The 14,599-nt window shown below is 40.3% G+C and overlaps 2 protein-coding genes across 2 annotated transcripts in view; both read right to left on the reverse strand.

Moving 5' to 3' along the window:
* Nucleotides 1-5,750, reverse strand: part of LOC118403993 (roundabout homolog 1-like) — a 21,110-nt gene extending 15,360 nt beyond the window's left edge. The window contains exons 1-2 of the mRNA XM_035802890.1: nucleotides 5,711-5,750; nucleotides 4,364-4,638 (exon numbers count right to left, since the gene is read on the reverse strand). Coding sequence (XP_035658783.1) covers nucleotides 4,364-4,427 — 64 coding nt within the window. The 5' untranslated portion in view covers nucleotides 4,428-4,638; nucleotides 5,711-5,750. The remainder of the gene's footprint in view (nucleotides 1-4,363; nucleotides 4,639-5,710) is intronic.
* A 4,736-nt stretch (nucleotides 5,751-10,486) lies between these two features.
* On the reverse strand, nucleotides 10,487-14,011 carry LOC118403994 (dnaJ homolog subfamily C member 27-like). Its single transcript, XM_035802891.1, has 4 exons — nucleotides 13,685-14,011; nucleotides 12,943-13,062; nucleotides 12,216-12,376; nucleotides 10,487-11,499 (listed from the first exon to the last, which is right to left on the reverse strand). Exons 1-4 carry the CDS (start codon nucleotides 13,994-13,996, stop codon nucleotides 11,370-11,372), a joined length of 723 nt encoding a protein of 240 aa, XP_035658784.1. The 5' UTR covers nucleotides 13,997-14,011; the 3' UTR covers nucleotides 10,487-11,369.
* Nucleotides 14,012-14,599: the final 588 nt, after the last annotated feature.

Raw genomic sequence — 14,599 nt, forward strand, 5'->3', positions numbered from 1 at the left:
CTCAACTGGTGATGGCCGTCGGTGGTAACAATCAGAAGTACTCTTCACTCTCAGTTGGCAAAGTCCAGATCTTACTGTCCGTCACGGAAGTCCAAACTGTCCAGATCTTTCCACAACTTCTTTCGGCACGTGGCAAAACTGCCACGGCCCGAGGCCGCTACCTTTCTCGGCACGAAACGACTGCTACGGCACGAAACTGCACTCTCTGAATCGAGTGTCTCCTTTTTATCTTCTAAATTTTGGGTTGGGCCAAGACCAAATACGGTTAATCTTATGCGAATCCTTAGAATCTGATTGGTTCTGTATTGACCTATGGAGTCTGGTAGAGACTACCTAGAGGAGTTACCTGGCCTGGGAATACGATACTGGTATGCAAGCTATTAAAGTAGTGAATATGGTTTGTGTCTATGCAAATTAGCTATTTAGATTGTCTGGTTCTACATTTTTTGGTTAACTTTTCTTTGTACAATTTTTTCTTCAAAATGCATTGTTATAGAAGCGGTGGGAAGGAAACCTAATTTGATAAAGTGCAATGTTGAAACTTCTGCGGTGGTTTCCATGTTTGCAGAACTCTTAATCATGAACGTAAAACCACGGTGAACATGCTTATATTCTGTCCTCTCCTGGGGTACATCCCTTTGTTTCAACTTAACTGTGACCATGAAATGACTGTCATGACCATGAAAACTTCATTTTCTTTAGAATTAGATCCCTGCCAACTCAAAGGCATTCACAGACAGGGTTTTAGCGAGACATTAGTCCAAGCAATTTTTTCTTCTAAAAATTAGTAAGAAATTGGATGCACTAGTAGTACTTTGGGGAGCAGATCCTCTGACAAGCATAGAATTCTGATTGACCAGGGATGCTACTAGGTCACTTGTGGTGTGACCTCACTGACAGTAATTTTGCCCCTCAGGATAACTTAAAATTCTCTAAAACTCTGCACCATGGAAGGTGGATGCCCCCAAACCCCCCTACAATACTCAAATCTTATATCACTTACCGTGACTCACCAAGAAATTTCAACCCCTTACAATAAAATCTTACCTAAAAGCCTGTTCACAGACATCAAATACATGTACATTTCTAACAAATACATGTGGTATAAAAGAAAAATGTTTGAACCTTTGACACCCCCTATAGACACTCCCTCCCCAGATTTAATGAAATAACCCTAAGTAAGATAGCATCAGTCATTGACAAGTCCCAGACAGACAGACAGTTAGTCATGTGAGATAAAGTGTGAGTAATATGACTGCACAGTCTCTTTGTTTGGGGTTCCTTTAACCCAACAATCATGTGTTGACCTTCATGGACATGAATTACTGGTTCCTGAACAAACATCAGGGAAGGTTTGTTTCAAAGTTCAAAGGGAGGGTTCACTAATTATCTAGACAGGGATGGAACATTTTTTTTTATCCTTATCCATTTTTTTCTGCTACATTTTGTATCTGATTTTCTTCCTTTACAAATGGTAAAAACCTTTTTTACATGTGATAAAACTTTGTACCAGCTAACTTTTTTTAAACATTAATTTGTTCTCAACACACTGGGGAAACTTGAACTAGACATTTTACAAAAGAAGTCGAGGAAGGCCGTAATTTGATTTTCTCGTTTCTAAGGAACAAATTACACATTTGCATCTGGCATTTAACGGAGAAAAATCTAACCAGTTTTGTACATTGTTTTCTGAATGACCCCTTTCTAGTAAAACCATGTAATTGTATACCATTTTCTTTTTATTACCAAAGACTGGATACTATTAATCACAGTTTCAACAGCGTTTGTGTGTCTGTCCGTCTGTCAAAACGGTAACTCGAGAATGCCTGAATGGATGTGTCTACATACTAGTACTTGGTATGGTCTTCATGAGACCTCTAAAAGATAAGATGTCGATCCCCCTAGCAACCTTCTGTAGTACTGAAGCAGAGCTTTTTTTAATCTTTTTTTAAATTCAAGTCACTCTGCTCAAAAATTCTCTAGAAAAAACTATTAAATGGTTCTTTCTGGCCTTGGGGTCATAGTATACTGGAGCTGCACTCAGCAATGTCAACACGATTACACAAGTACACACCAAGGACACAAAAGCCACTGGAACCCAATACTCTTAAGTTTCCACTTCAAGCTTGGAACCTGGAGTCCATGTAAACAATTGGTTATGCTCAACTTGAGTCACGTACATACACAGTTTTGTAAATTGTTTTCTTGTATCAGATGGCAAAACTAGATTCTTCCTTATGTATTGTACACTTGTAATATCTTCAAGTCGAAACAATAGACCTAAAATAGATAAAGATAAGACAATTATTAGCCTAGAATTCAGTCGTAGTGGGTCCTACTCCGACTGAATTCTAGGTGACTGGAACCAGACTTTAGCCACAGTATAAACAAGGCTGCGTGCGACAAGACCACTTACTTCTACATACACAGTAAAAGTCTATACCACTACATAAAGCTTTCAGTCAAAGTGTCGAGAACATGAAATTTGATTCTGTCCCAGATTATCTGAGTGAGACCTTCTTGAAAGCAATCTGTACTGCTCATTGATTTATGTATACAACGCTATTTGTCTTATGAATAAATAATTTCAATATGTGCATTATTTACTTACAGATTGACAGGTTCAGTCATAAAAATACCATTAGCATCCCCAAGAGACAGGTGCCAAAATCCCTTGGGAGTGTTAAAATAACAGGACAGGTGACTCATGATTTCGTGACATGATTTCTTCGTCTTTGCATGGATGACTAGGTTGTCTGTATGCTTCTATTAAATACACCTGTTAAAATATTAGTGCTGCATATCTGTACATCGGACCGGTACTGGACTTGTAAATCTAACAACCGAAGAACTCTCTCTACCTTTCTCTTTTGTTTCAGCTAAAAAAAACATGTCCACCGCAAACATTTTTCCATGGCACTACTAAGACTACAGTACATCATTACATGGCACTACTGCCAACTTAAAACCACTGTGAAAAGTCCTTTTTCCAGCTACAGGGAAATTAAATCCCAAGCGAACTTAAATGCATGTATCTTTTCTCGTGCTGTAAATGCATTTAAGTTTGCAGGGATTTAATTTCAGATAGCATGACCATTGGAAGTCTAGATTCCACTATAGAAAGCAGATAAAATTGTGTCAAGATGAGTTGAAAAAACAAGGATAGCATCATTTTCTGTGCACAATGAAGACATGTTATTAGCTTCATAGTAACATTTTTACCACTGCAACAGCTGAGAAAATTTTGTCTGTGGGTTTTAGAAAAATGAGTCAAAAACAAAACGTCTAATGTTTATAAAGAAAATTTCATTTTTTTCGAGATCTTCTTTAAACAAACACTACTAGTCATTCATTATATGAGATGATATAAAAAAAACGCCATATGAAATAATGTTAGAACAACAGACATTTTGGAAGTTGTCCAACTGAAGAGCTTCTTTCTTCACATCCTCATTTCAGGGCAACAAAAACAAACAGCATTGAGAGGAATTTAAAACATCACCAGACAAGCAGACAAACAATCTGAAGTATCCGTGATATGGGTGACTCACTCACTTTCTATAAACATTACATTTTTGCGGTGTTCCCTTACAAAAGATTTTAGCTGTATGATTTGGCCTTCTGGTTTCATTGATGGCAAACACTGAATGAAATTCAAAATGGCCAATTCATAAGGTACTCTTGTTACATTTTATTCCCTTGTCTTGGCTTCCACCCAAAATATTACAACAAAAGACCATGAAAGAGAAAGAAAGGGAGGTTCCTTTGGGACGTTATTTGAGAGATTGCGGTTAGGCGATGGCCAAGTACACGTGACAATACACATAACTTGGCGCTCAAAAAATTGGGTCCCTTTGCCTCAGGGCTGTAGCCTCGGTGCGAGTCTTGTCGGGGAAAATATTTCACACTCTGATACACTTTTCCTTGACACATATCCTGGATATCTTCATGATTTGGATGTTTGGAATAAATATCGACCTAAACTAGGCCATGATGGCCGCTTGGCTGCTCTACACGAGAACGTTTGTCGGGGGAAACGGAGTCCTCACCCGGCCGGTAAGAGGCTAACACAAGCACGTTGACACATGTACATTTGAAAAAAACACCACAAACCAGCTGGTCACGAATGTAGTATTCCGTCTCATGACAAAATATACATATTTTACAGACAGAGACTATGCTGTCTAGCCCATACTGAAGCCTCCATACTGGAAGCATATGTTTTACACCGAATCCTCCGTTTTTGACATGTTTTCCCTCCCCACACCATGAAGCGAGATCCGAACTTGTTCTTCCAAAACGCTTTAAAAAAATCACGCCACAGCGGCACAGAATCTTCGCAAATACTCCAACAGACACTCACCTAAGTTTCCACCGATAAAACAGCACAGAATCAGACACAATTCCGCTAAACAAGCGCCTGCCATGTTGAGAGACGTCAGCGTGATGTTACGGCCTGCTGTTGAACACAAAACCTGGCGGTGGTCCTTTGTTCGTTGCCGTCTGGCGTGTGGTTGTACCGGACTGGGCGGAAGACGCGGCGGGTTCTGGGGTTGGCTGTTTAGCGTGTAGCCGGGGGGCGAGTCAACCACCCATACACCTGGTCTCACACTGATACCAATCTCACATCCAGGTGAGCTTAATGATCTCAAGAAAAGAAGAAAAAGAACTCTTTAAAAAAACAACAGCACACAGAAGTTTTTAGAGAAAATGATTCAAAACCGAATATGAAAAGAAAGCTGTTTTTGGTAACGCGTATTAAAGCTTTTTTCCCGGTATTTATAACGTTATCAAGAGCTGGATTCACGGTAACGTATTCAGAAACACGTTCCTACAATTGTTGGACAATTTAGTACGCTGTCGTTGTTGTAATTGCCAGCTTATTGAACTCCCAGGAGGTTAAACTGCATATGAATGAGGTAATTAGCAATTGTTATGCATTTCCGAACAGGCGCGGTGATTAGAGCCTAATTGACTAGCCTCGCACAGGTCAATTAGGATGGCAGAAACGTATGGTGGAAAGTTCTAATCTCCAAGCAGATCCTACGATGGCATAAAATAGTACCAAACTGACCAAGGAGTGTAGTCAGCCAAGAGGTGTCCATTTGCCATGTAGAGAAACATATTCCTAAACCGGCTTCACTTCTCTGCCAGCTTTTGATACTATCTTATGCTACCGTAGGATCTGCTTGGAGATTAGGAAAGTTCTAGGCTAGAACCAAGGAGGTTATATCACAACCTCCTTGGCTAGAACAAAGTTCTAGGCTAGCACAAAGCGCATAGTTATAAGTTAGGGAAAATCATTGTTTTTAACGTTTTTTGTGCAGTTAGGAAAGGCTAGTTTTTCACTTTTCCGTTCATTCATTCGTTCGTTTGTTCCTTCATCCATCCATCCATCCATCCATCCATTCATTCATCTCCGTTTCATATCATATAAGAATTAGCAATGTAGTTAACCCCCGTATTGTATCACGACAACCTAATATTTGTGGAAAACGGGTAAAATTTTAACCAATCACCAATCTTTGTTCGAATTATAGCTGATTTCGGCCATTACAAGTTAGAATGTCCCAGATTATATCCACACAACCATCTACTCATTCCATCCACCATTCCCGCATTCCTTCACTCCTCTATATCGATCCATCAACTCTAGCCTTCGGCGGAGATCAAAGGATCGTTTCACGGTGTAAAATTTTTGGGTAATTACGTAATCGATGACGTCACCCAGGCAGCCCTCCCACGCTCTCCATTCACCGCTCTGGAATCCGTTTAATCCAAAACTTTCCAGTCGTTGCCCCAAATATGCCAGCAGGGCCATTCCATTCATTCATTCTTTTAGAGGGGAGTTTGTAAGAGAATTTTACGCCTTCTGGTTAATTTTTGGCATATCAACTTAATCAAGTTTACCAAGTTGACAACTACACAACAGTCATGGCCACACATTAGTACCCGTTTTCTATCGAAAAAGTTTAAATAACTTCCACAACTACGGCCTTCGCTATATGTTCCTCACTAGTGCCACTTCTACAAGTACGATCAAAGCTATACTACCACACGACATACTTCACTCTATCGTTACCAACTCCGGAAGGGAAAAAGACTCTAGTTTTACCAAAGAAATCAGGCAAAATTAATTGATGTCATCCATAAATTTATGATCCGTAGCCCACAGTAGCTAACAGTACAAATGATTTGTCATAAATGTAGATTTGGTTTGTTTACCATCCATTTTTTTATTACAATTTTCATTTCTTACCCCTACCTCGCACATTGTATTTTGATTTGATACCTACCGTTATACAAAATGTATATACTCCTAATGTCCTTGGTAAAACGAATAGACCGATCCTGACTGTCCATCTCAATTAACACTTCAACCAATGAGTGAATGGCAATTAGCACTTCAGCCAATGAGAGAGCAGCTGCATGGCCGCCAATTTATTTTTCATTCTATTTATTACTTTTGCATTTCTACGACTTGACGGAGGTAGGTGGGGTTCTAGGATCCGTCTGTTCTTTAAGTCATCCTTTCTAATCCCAAATGTTTTACCTGACAGACTTTTCTGTAGACAACAAATTAAGAGACGAGAGAACGCAATACCGTGACAGACAGGCACGCGATTTTTACAGGTGTTGTCAAAAACACCACAGCTGGTTATGAGCAGTAAGGGACGGTTCGCTAGATGGCCCAGTCTGGTTTGATTGACAATGAAAAAATAATCACCATACCGATCCCACATAGTACCCTTCACTCCGTCGAAACTTAGAAATTCAAAATAAAAACATATGAATGCAAACATTCGAGGGGCATGCAGCCATTCTCTGATTGGTCGAACGGCTAATTGAATCATTGGTTGAATGATCAAGGACATTATAATAGTTACAGTGATAGTCAGCCAGGATTCGTCTCATCAGGGAGATACAAGAGACTTTCATAAGCATTTTACCAGCAAAAAAAGTTTGAAGTTTTAGTTTAATAGTCTTCATGTCTTGATGTTGAAGTCTCTTCCAGACTTTGTATGCTGGTTATAGTTTTGTCATTATGTGGTAACATTTGCCAAGGGGAGAATGTTACCTTTCCCGTGGACTGACTTTTTTGTCAATTGTTCACCCTATCTTTGTCGAACGTTTAACTATCCATACCTCCGAAGCCCGATAGAGGAACCAATGCGTAACCTTGCTCAAAAGCGAGGACCCTCCTCGAGCACGTTGTGTTGGTTTTGTGTGTATTGGGTCTCAACCTACGTGTCAGTGAGGGCCCCTAGCTGTTGGAGTAATCATTGCAGGTGATTTTGCTGCAGTTTGCCTGCGGTCTGAGTCCCTCAAAGTAATGATTGTACGTGTGTGGTCTGTTGAGCAGGATCTGTGAGGGCTGAAGATGGCAATCTTTGAGTAATGGTCCCTGCCGCCACACTACTAGAAAGCTGTGATGCGGTGTGGCTTTTTTTGCTGCAGCGCTAACAGTAGTTAATAGGTGTCGCTTTTGATCCATGCATAAGGCTGACTGCACCTGGTAACGCAAGGCCACGTCGATTTAGTTACTAGTATATGGATGACATTCTCTGTTAAACCCAACATTGATGCGAGCGTGCGAATAGAAATAGTTTGGCATAAAGAAAAGTTGCCTTCATTATGAAATCTAAGTAGCCAGGTTTAACAAATGACTGAACACACAGTACTGAACAATAGATTCTTAATTTTTGTTCTTTCACATCTTCTTTGGCCTTGGAATTGATGTTGGCATTAGTATATGTTTACCTGCATGTATGCAGGTATGGTTTTGATGCTGGTGGGAACTTTTCGGTAGCCGGGGATGTAGGGCGCTGTATCTCGTGAACGGATGGTGCGAGCACGACGATTTTTGGTACGTGGGTTGGGGGTGGTAGCCTAACACTCAGGTTTGATTTTGGGCCTCCTGGCGTTTGAACTTGACATTGCAGGTGGCATTTTTGGTGTTTTGGGGGCACTTTTGGCGCTGTGTGTCCGGAACGATACGTTCGATTGCGACGATTTTTGGTGCATGGGTGGGGGGTTGTTGCCTGTTGCCTAGGATTGACTTTGGGCCTTGTCGCGTTTGAACTTGACCCGGCAGGTCGAATTTTGTGTCCGAGAGGGGTGTTTCCGGAGTTATATCTTCTGAACGGCTGGTGCTGGCGCGATGATATTTGGCACATGTGTCGGCGGTGGCTGAATAATGCTCAATTTTGATTTTGCCGCCCTTGGTGCTTGAACTTGACATTTTAGGTTACCTTTTGTGCGGGCACGGGGCGTGCGCTGTATCTCCGGAACGCAAGGTACCATTGTGTTGCTATTTGGTACGTGAGTTGTTTGTGGTGTCCTGGTGGTCAGGTTTGATTTTGGGCCTCCTAGTGCTTGAACTTGATACTGTATAGGTTGATCCTGTTTTTGTGTGGTTGGGGCATCCTCCCAATATCTGCTTGGTTTTAAAAACAGATTATGGTTGGTTGTAGAACCATCATCTGGCCTGGGCCACCTTCAATGTATCAGGTTACTTAGTGGCACTGACAGTTTGCCAGATGACGGGAGTGTACAAGATTATATATCTGTTGGTCAGGTATAATTGGAGTTTGCTTATTACTCTTTGTGGTGTTTCTAGAGCTGTATAGTACTGAGTTTTAAGTTTCGGTACAAGTTCCTTTACCCTGTTGGCAATCATGGTTGAAGTTGAACTTAAACAGAAGAAGATGCAATTTTCTAATGTGGAGGAGAACTGTATAGAGTGTGGGCATAAGAGAAAGGTATGTGTATGATTTGTCCTGTGTTTCTTTTTGTTTCTTTGGTAATGCCATTTCCATACTGTATACAGGTAATTTGTTGTTTTGGGCTAGTCATATTCGCTTGGTTTTTGGGCCTGCTTAATCTATGGTACAGACAGGGTTAAGTGGTGGAGGCTTAGCTTTGTTCTGTTTTAAATTCAGTATCGTTGGTTGCATTTTGTCGCGGCAAATATATGATGAAATTCCCCTTCTAAGCAACTGCTCATTGGTTTGCGGGGATGTTTGCTGGGTGTTTGCTCTGACTACAACAGCTTCTGAACTTTTCAAAGCTTCCATTGCCAGTAGTCTGTGTAACACAAACTCCGCTGTCCAGGGCTGTAACTGGCCCCTCCCCGTGGGCCGGCGGATGTTTGGCGGGCTGCTATAAGCGAGATTTAATCAGGCTACATTGCCAGCAGCTTGCCATCTATAAATGGGATTGACAAGGACATTTTTCATAGTAAATTATGCTGTTAAATTTGGCTTAGATACTACAGGAGATTTAGGTTTGGGTTGGATGGATTGAATGAAAATATCATACCACCCTGGGGACTAACTGTTGCTGCTGCATGGGGGCTACCACTATTCATATTGTCTAATGTCTATGGAACTACAGATAAAAGTATCATTGGTCAAATTATGCAAGTAACATTCCGATGTCAAGTGAATAACACCCCAGAAATAAATCTTTAATGAATATCATTGGAAGAACACAAACCAAGGAGACTTAGCAGCTGCATTAGGTCAGTACATTGAAATAGGAAGATATTAGTATATCATGTGACAGAGTAACTACATGTGCATGGGCCATCTGAGACAAAAAAAGGTAGCGTCTCAACAACTTCAAAGTACTGTGGTTGGTTACATACTTAAGAAATCCAAAATAAGTAATGTTCATCCATGTCCAAACTTACAAATTCAGAAAATGGAATTTCAGAGTCAGACTTTTGCATGGTGCACAACCAACACGGTAAAAAGCTCATTTTTCCAACCACGTACCACAGACAAAAAGGCAAAAATGCCCAATAGGTCTACAGAAACCCAATACATTTCATGCAGGCCTGAGGTCTACGAACTCTTGTTTCTGATAGTTTTTCTGCATTCTTTGCTCATCTTGCAGCATTCAGGCATGAATTTGCAATAAAGATTTCATTAATTTATAATTTAACTCTTTAAACAGCTGAAAATTGATGCTCGCTCACACTAGGATCAGATGTCAACCATATACTCAACTAAACATGGCCTCAACAGCACTAACCTTTCCTTTCCTCAATGCAAGTTGCTCACAGAAACAGTGCCATGGAAAAATCTGTTCATTTCCTGCACCTAGAAGATTATGTTTTCCGTGCTCTTTATGGTTCACTGATTGGGTATTGTGGACTCGTGGACTGTACATGCATATCTCGGGAAACTGGATGGATCTTCATGATATTTGGTAGGTGGGTAGGGAAACGAAGGTCAAGTTCGATAATGGGCCTCCTAGTGACTTTACACAGCACAGCAGATGGATTTATTATTATCATTTTTAAGATAAAACTAGCCTGCTCTGAATAATTCATTCCCAGAATGCCATCCCATTAATTTTAGACAATATTGTATTTGGAATAACAAACACAAATAACTAGTTACTAACATTATAACCTCAACCACAAGGAAGTGAAATACTTAGATATAGCGATGAGATGTCAACACAACTCTCCAATAGATTGTGTGGCTGTATGTTCTTTAATCAGTGAATATAAACAAACCATTTAACAACACACATTGTTAGAAAGAAATCCAATTACTGTACATTAACACTGGTAGGGAAATAGTGAGTTTATGACCAACAAAAGAATTTTTGTTCTTGATGTCATTAGTTAACATACAAGTGTAACATACAGCTGCTCTTACATAGCATTAAGAAAGTAATAAATGTACACCATACCATATATCTTATTGTATCAAAAAAATGGCAAAATTTTGAAGCCAGCTGAAATATGCAGTCACAAGAAACGCATTCCATGTAGGGCATATGTTTACTTGTGAAAAAAATGTTGTGATGTACCATTTTTATGTTTTTCTACATTTTTTGTTCATTTGGCCATACCATACAAATGTACACCCAAGTTTTGACACAATTCCTTTTTTTAAATCAAAGTACATACATGTACTCAGTAACAAAGTCTTATCCTACAAAGAAAAATATATACCCCTGTACATATAAATGCAATACCAATATATACACATTTACCAAAATTGTTATAAGAACAAGTTTTCACTTACACCTGTTGCCCAAGAATATACATTGTGGGTATTTATTCTTACTAAAAAGTGGCACAAATACCCAACGGTCACAGTATACACAATATACAGGTAACTCTTGCAAGAGAACATACAAATCTACCACTTATCAAGACAAATCTAACACTGTTCTTGTGTGCAGTTTACCAAATTGTCACAAGGTGGCACTTTTTATAAAGACTGCCATTTTGCATCATTCTATCCATTAAACAATGACATCACTAGACACAAGACCTAGACACTAAAACAGTGTCAAAGCTCCTTGCTGGGCATTGCTGCAGTTTTTCCTAAGCTCACAAGGAGGCGCTACTTCCCTCGCAGCAATGCTGTTCTGGCACTAACTAGTATTTTGAAGGCTTCCTCGCTGCCTGGAGCCACGTTCTTGTCTGGATGGAGCAACACTGCCAGTCTTCTGTAGGCTTTGTTGATCTCATCCCTGGGGAAATGAATGTTAAAACATTTAGATACATTACAGATGGTTAGCCTGATTAAATCTCGCTTATAGCAGCCCGCCCAACATCCGCCGGCCCCTGCCGGGAAGGGCCAGTTACAGCCTCGGACAGCAGAGTTTGTGTTATACAGACTAACAGATGGTGAATCACAACCAAAATCCATGATTGAAAATGGTAAAAGTTGAATACATTAATCAAAAGAAGCTGTTTAGCGTCAAACTGAATGGAATAATACTGCTAACATTATCATAATAAAGTTTCCACATGAACCCCAGACTACTGATTAGGAAATCTTCAATTTTGTGAGAACAAAGTATAACACATTTATATGGAGGGTACTAGACAGTTTATCTGCACATTGCCACTCAACGTCAAGTTGCCAATACATTTCTTAATGATTGAGAAAAACAGCACCTGAAATAAGATAACACCTATATGGAGTTTATTACTGCAAGGAGGTTGAAAAGGTTTTCAACCTCCTTGATTACTGCAAAGTCATTTATTCTGCAGTGACTGAAGTAGAAGAAGAAAGGAGACTTTTCCCATGTTTTCAGCTCACATTTGAAGTATTCAGTAGAAACATAGTAATACAAAACACATACTTGTTGTAACGATTTGTGGTTATGGGTCATCACAAAGATAAAACTATCAGGAACATTTAAAGTTTTACAGTATCGCTATAGTAACATGCCCAACTCACTTTGAAGACCCAGGGTACAGGCCTAGTCTCTCCCAGTCAGACTTGCTGTTCTTGAGTCTCTGGATGGCCTCAGCCTGCTCCTTAGTGTACCCAAGACTGGTGCTGATGGATGGAGGCTTTCCTCCGTTCTCACAGGCTTCTACTATTGTGGAGAATAACGTCTGCAGAGAAATATTGAAAGAAGAGATAGTTAGTACCCTACCAAACTTTTTTTTTTATATGTAGGTTTGTAGAGCCCATTGTTGCAGATGAAGATCATGAAGATGAAGAGCGGCCTGTAGCAAACTGTAGCAGCATCTCTTCAAGTCAGAAACACCAAGCCTGACTTCATTGACTCAATAGCTGAAGTAGGGGTTACAAGGCTGCTCAGGAAATTCCCAACCCCATACTGGCCGGAATGGTTTGATCCGCTCACACCGGGAAGGACCCCTACTCTTTTCGAGTGCGGTGGGTTTTGTTACGTGCGTGGGGTGTGGCTCTTCCAGAATACGGGACCTCCATTTAGCGTACTATCCGAGGGACGGCCCTAGCCGAAGCTAGGTACTCATTTTCACCTACATGTTATTGTATTATATAGTAAGTAAAGTGCCTTTCCCAAGGGCACAAGATCGGTGACAAGTCAAGATTCAAACTCGAGACCTCTTGGTCCTGAGTCAAATACGCTGCTGCTGCGCCACGTGATCTCACCTCAAATTGTCAGGGTTAAGAAAAAATACTAAGGTTTTACCTGGAACATTTCGTTGATGCCCTCCCCTGTCTGTGCAGATGTTTCAAAGTAGTAACAGCCGTGTGTGTCTGCCCATATTCTCCCCTCAGACTCTTCTACCGCTCTCTTCTGTCTGTCAGTCTACAGGGGAGGGAACAAAAGTGTAACCAACAACATGGGGGGAAATCTTCTACAGTACCATAATTGCTGCTACTTTCCAAGCAAAATTGAATAGGGAGGTTGTGAATTCATTCTTCTGATTTGCCTTGTTTTCTGAAAGGCATTCTTCCGTTAAAGCCCAGCTAGTGGTCAGAACTTGGTGGGGTCCAGGCAGAAATCATCAGGATTTTTCCTTTTTCCCCTTAATATCTGTTTAGAGGTCAATTTATTGGTGCATCGACACTGCTGTAGTATGAAGTTTTTGTGGTCTTAAATTGCAAAAGCTTGCAAAAGATTTTCATTCTAATAATAACAGAGAGAAGAGCCAACTATTATATGCTACTTTTTTGTTTATTATAAAACATTCTCAAGATGGATGATACTGAAATATTTTATTAAATGTGCAATTATGTATGATTTGATTTATCAGTAAATTAAAACAATCTTTACTAAAATTTCTATAAAACCTGCCCTTACTATATTTACTGGCATCTAACGAGGATCAGAACTGATGAAGGATCAAAACAAACATTGCTACAATTTCTAAACACTGTTTTATGATAGCAAACATTATGTGATCTGTGAACAGAGAAGATTTCCTCACCTTGTTGGCACAGACACAGAACACCACATTCTCTATCTCTGCAGGGTTGCCTATTTCTCTCTTCATCTCGTTTAACCAGGTGTCCAGTGCCTCAAAACTCTCCTTACTGGTGCAGTCATACACCAGGATAGCACCCTGGGTGTCCTTATAGAACTCATTTCTAACCTGGGGGAAAATGAACACTGGATGGAATGGACTGATATTTTGCATGTGGATAGGTGTTGGGAAGACAAAGGTCAAGGTTGGGCCCTCTGGTCTGTAGTCTTGGTACTGCAGCAGAACTTCTGGTTTTGGTATCTTTTGTCTAGACATGATATAGTGTTGCTATTTTTTGGTGGCAGACAGCTTTTGATATAAGGAAGAAATTATACAGCTTACTCATCCAGATAATGAGAAACACAAGATGACAGTTACTCATTGACAAGCTACAGCGGCGCTCCCGAAATATACGTCAGTTTGCGCGAAACGTGTTGCGAAATTTCGCAGAACTCACTCCGAAATTTCGCAGAACTCACTCCGAAATTTCGCAGAACGCAGTCCGTAATTTTGCGTAACGCACTGCGAAATTTCGCAGAACGCACTGCGAAAGTTTGCGTAACGCACTGCGAAATATCCCCCTGCGTAATCGAAACACCCATGCGAAAGCCTTCTACGTAAGAAATCTTACGCAAATTTTGGTCGTTAATGAGCAGTGATTACACAATGCAATCAACATGACAATTGATCGTCCTTATTATCACGTAACGTTATTCATTGATAAATTGTAGATAATATGGGGGCTGGAAAAGCGTGGTGGGAGCGCAACTCGGAGAACGTCTGACCGCGTGGCGGTGCGGTCCCAAATCATGTACAACATCAAATAAGTAGCCGAATAAATTACAAACAGAAGGGTTAAGAAAAGTCGACGTAAAACTG

This window comes from Branchiostoma floridae, chromosome 17, assembly GCF_000003815.2.
Source record: "Branchiostoma floridae strain S238N-H82 chromosome 17, Bfl_VNyyK, whole genome shotgun sequence".
Classification (NCBI taxonomy): Eukaryota; Metazoa; Chordata; class Leptocardii; order Amphioxiformes; family Branchiostomatidae; genus Branchiostoma; species Branchiostoma floridae.

Bases quoted from the DNA above. Each gene is read 5' to 3' on its own strand.
- LOC118403994 (XM_035802891.1), bottom strand. From the start codon at position 13,996: ATGTCTAGACAAAAGATACCAAAACCAGAAGTTCTGCTGCAGTACCAA. The intron at 13,063-13,684 runs GTGAGGAAATCT...CCTCCCCTGTAG, and splicing joins TCTGTGTCTGTGCCAACAAG to ACTGACAGACAGAAGAGAGC. The intron at 12,377-12,942 runs GTAAAACCTTAG...ATTTCTCTGCAG, and splicing joins GCATCAACGAAATGTTCCAG to ACGTTATTCTCCACAATAGT.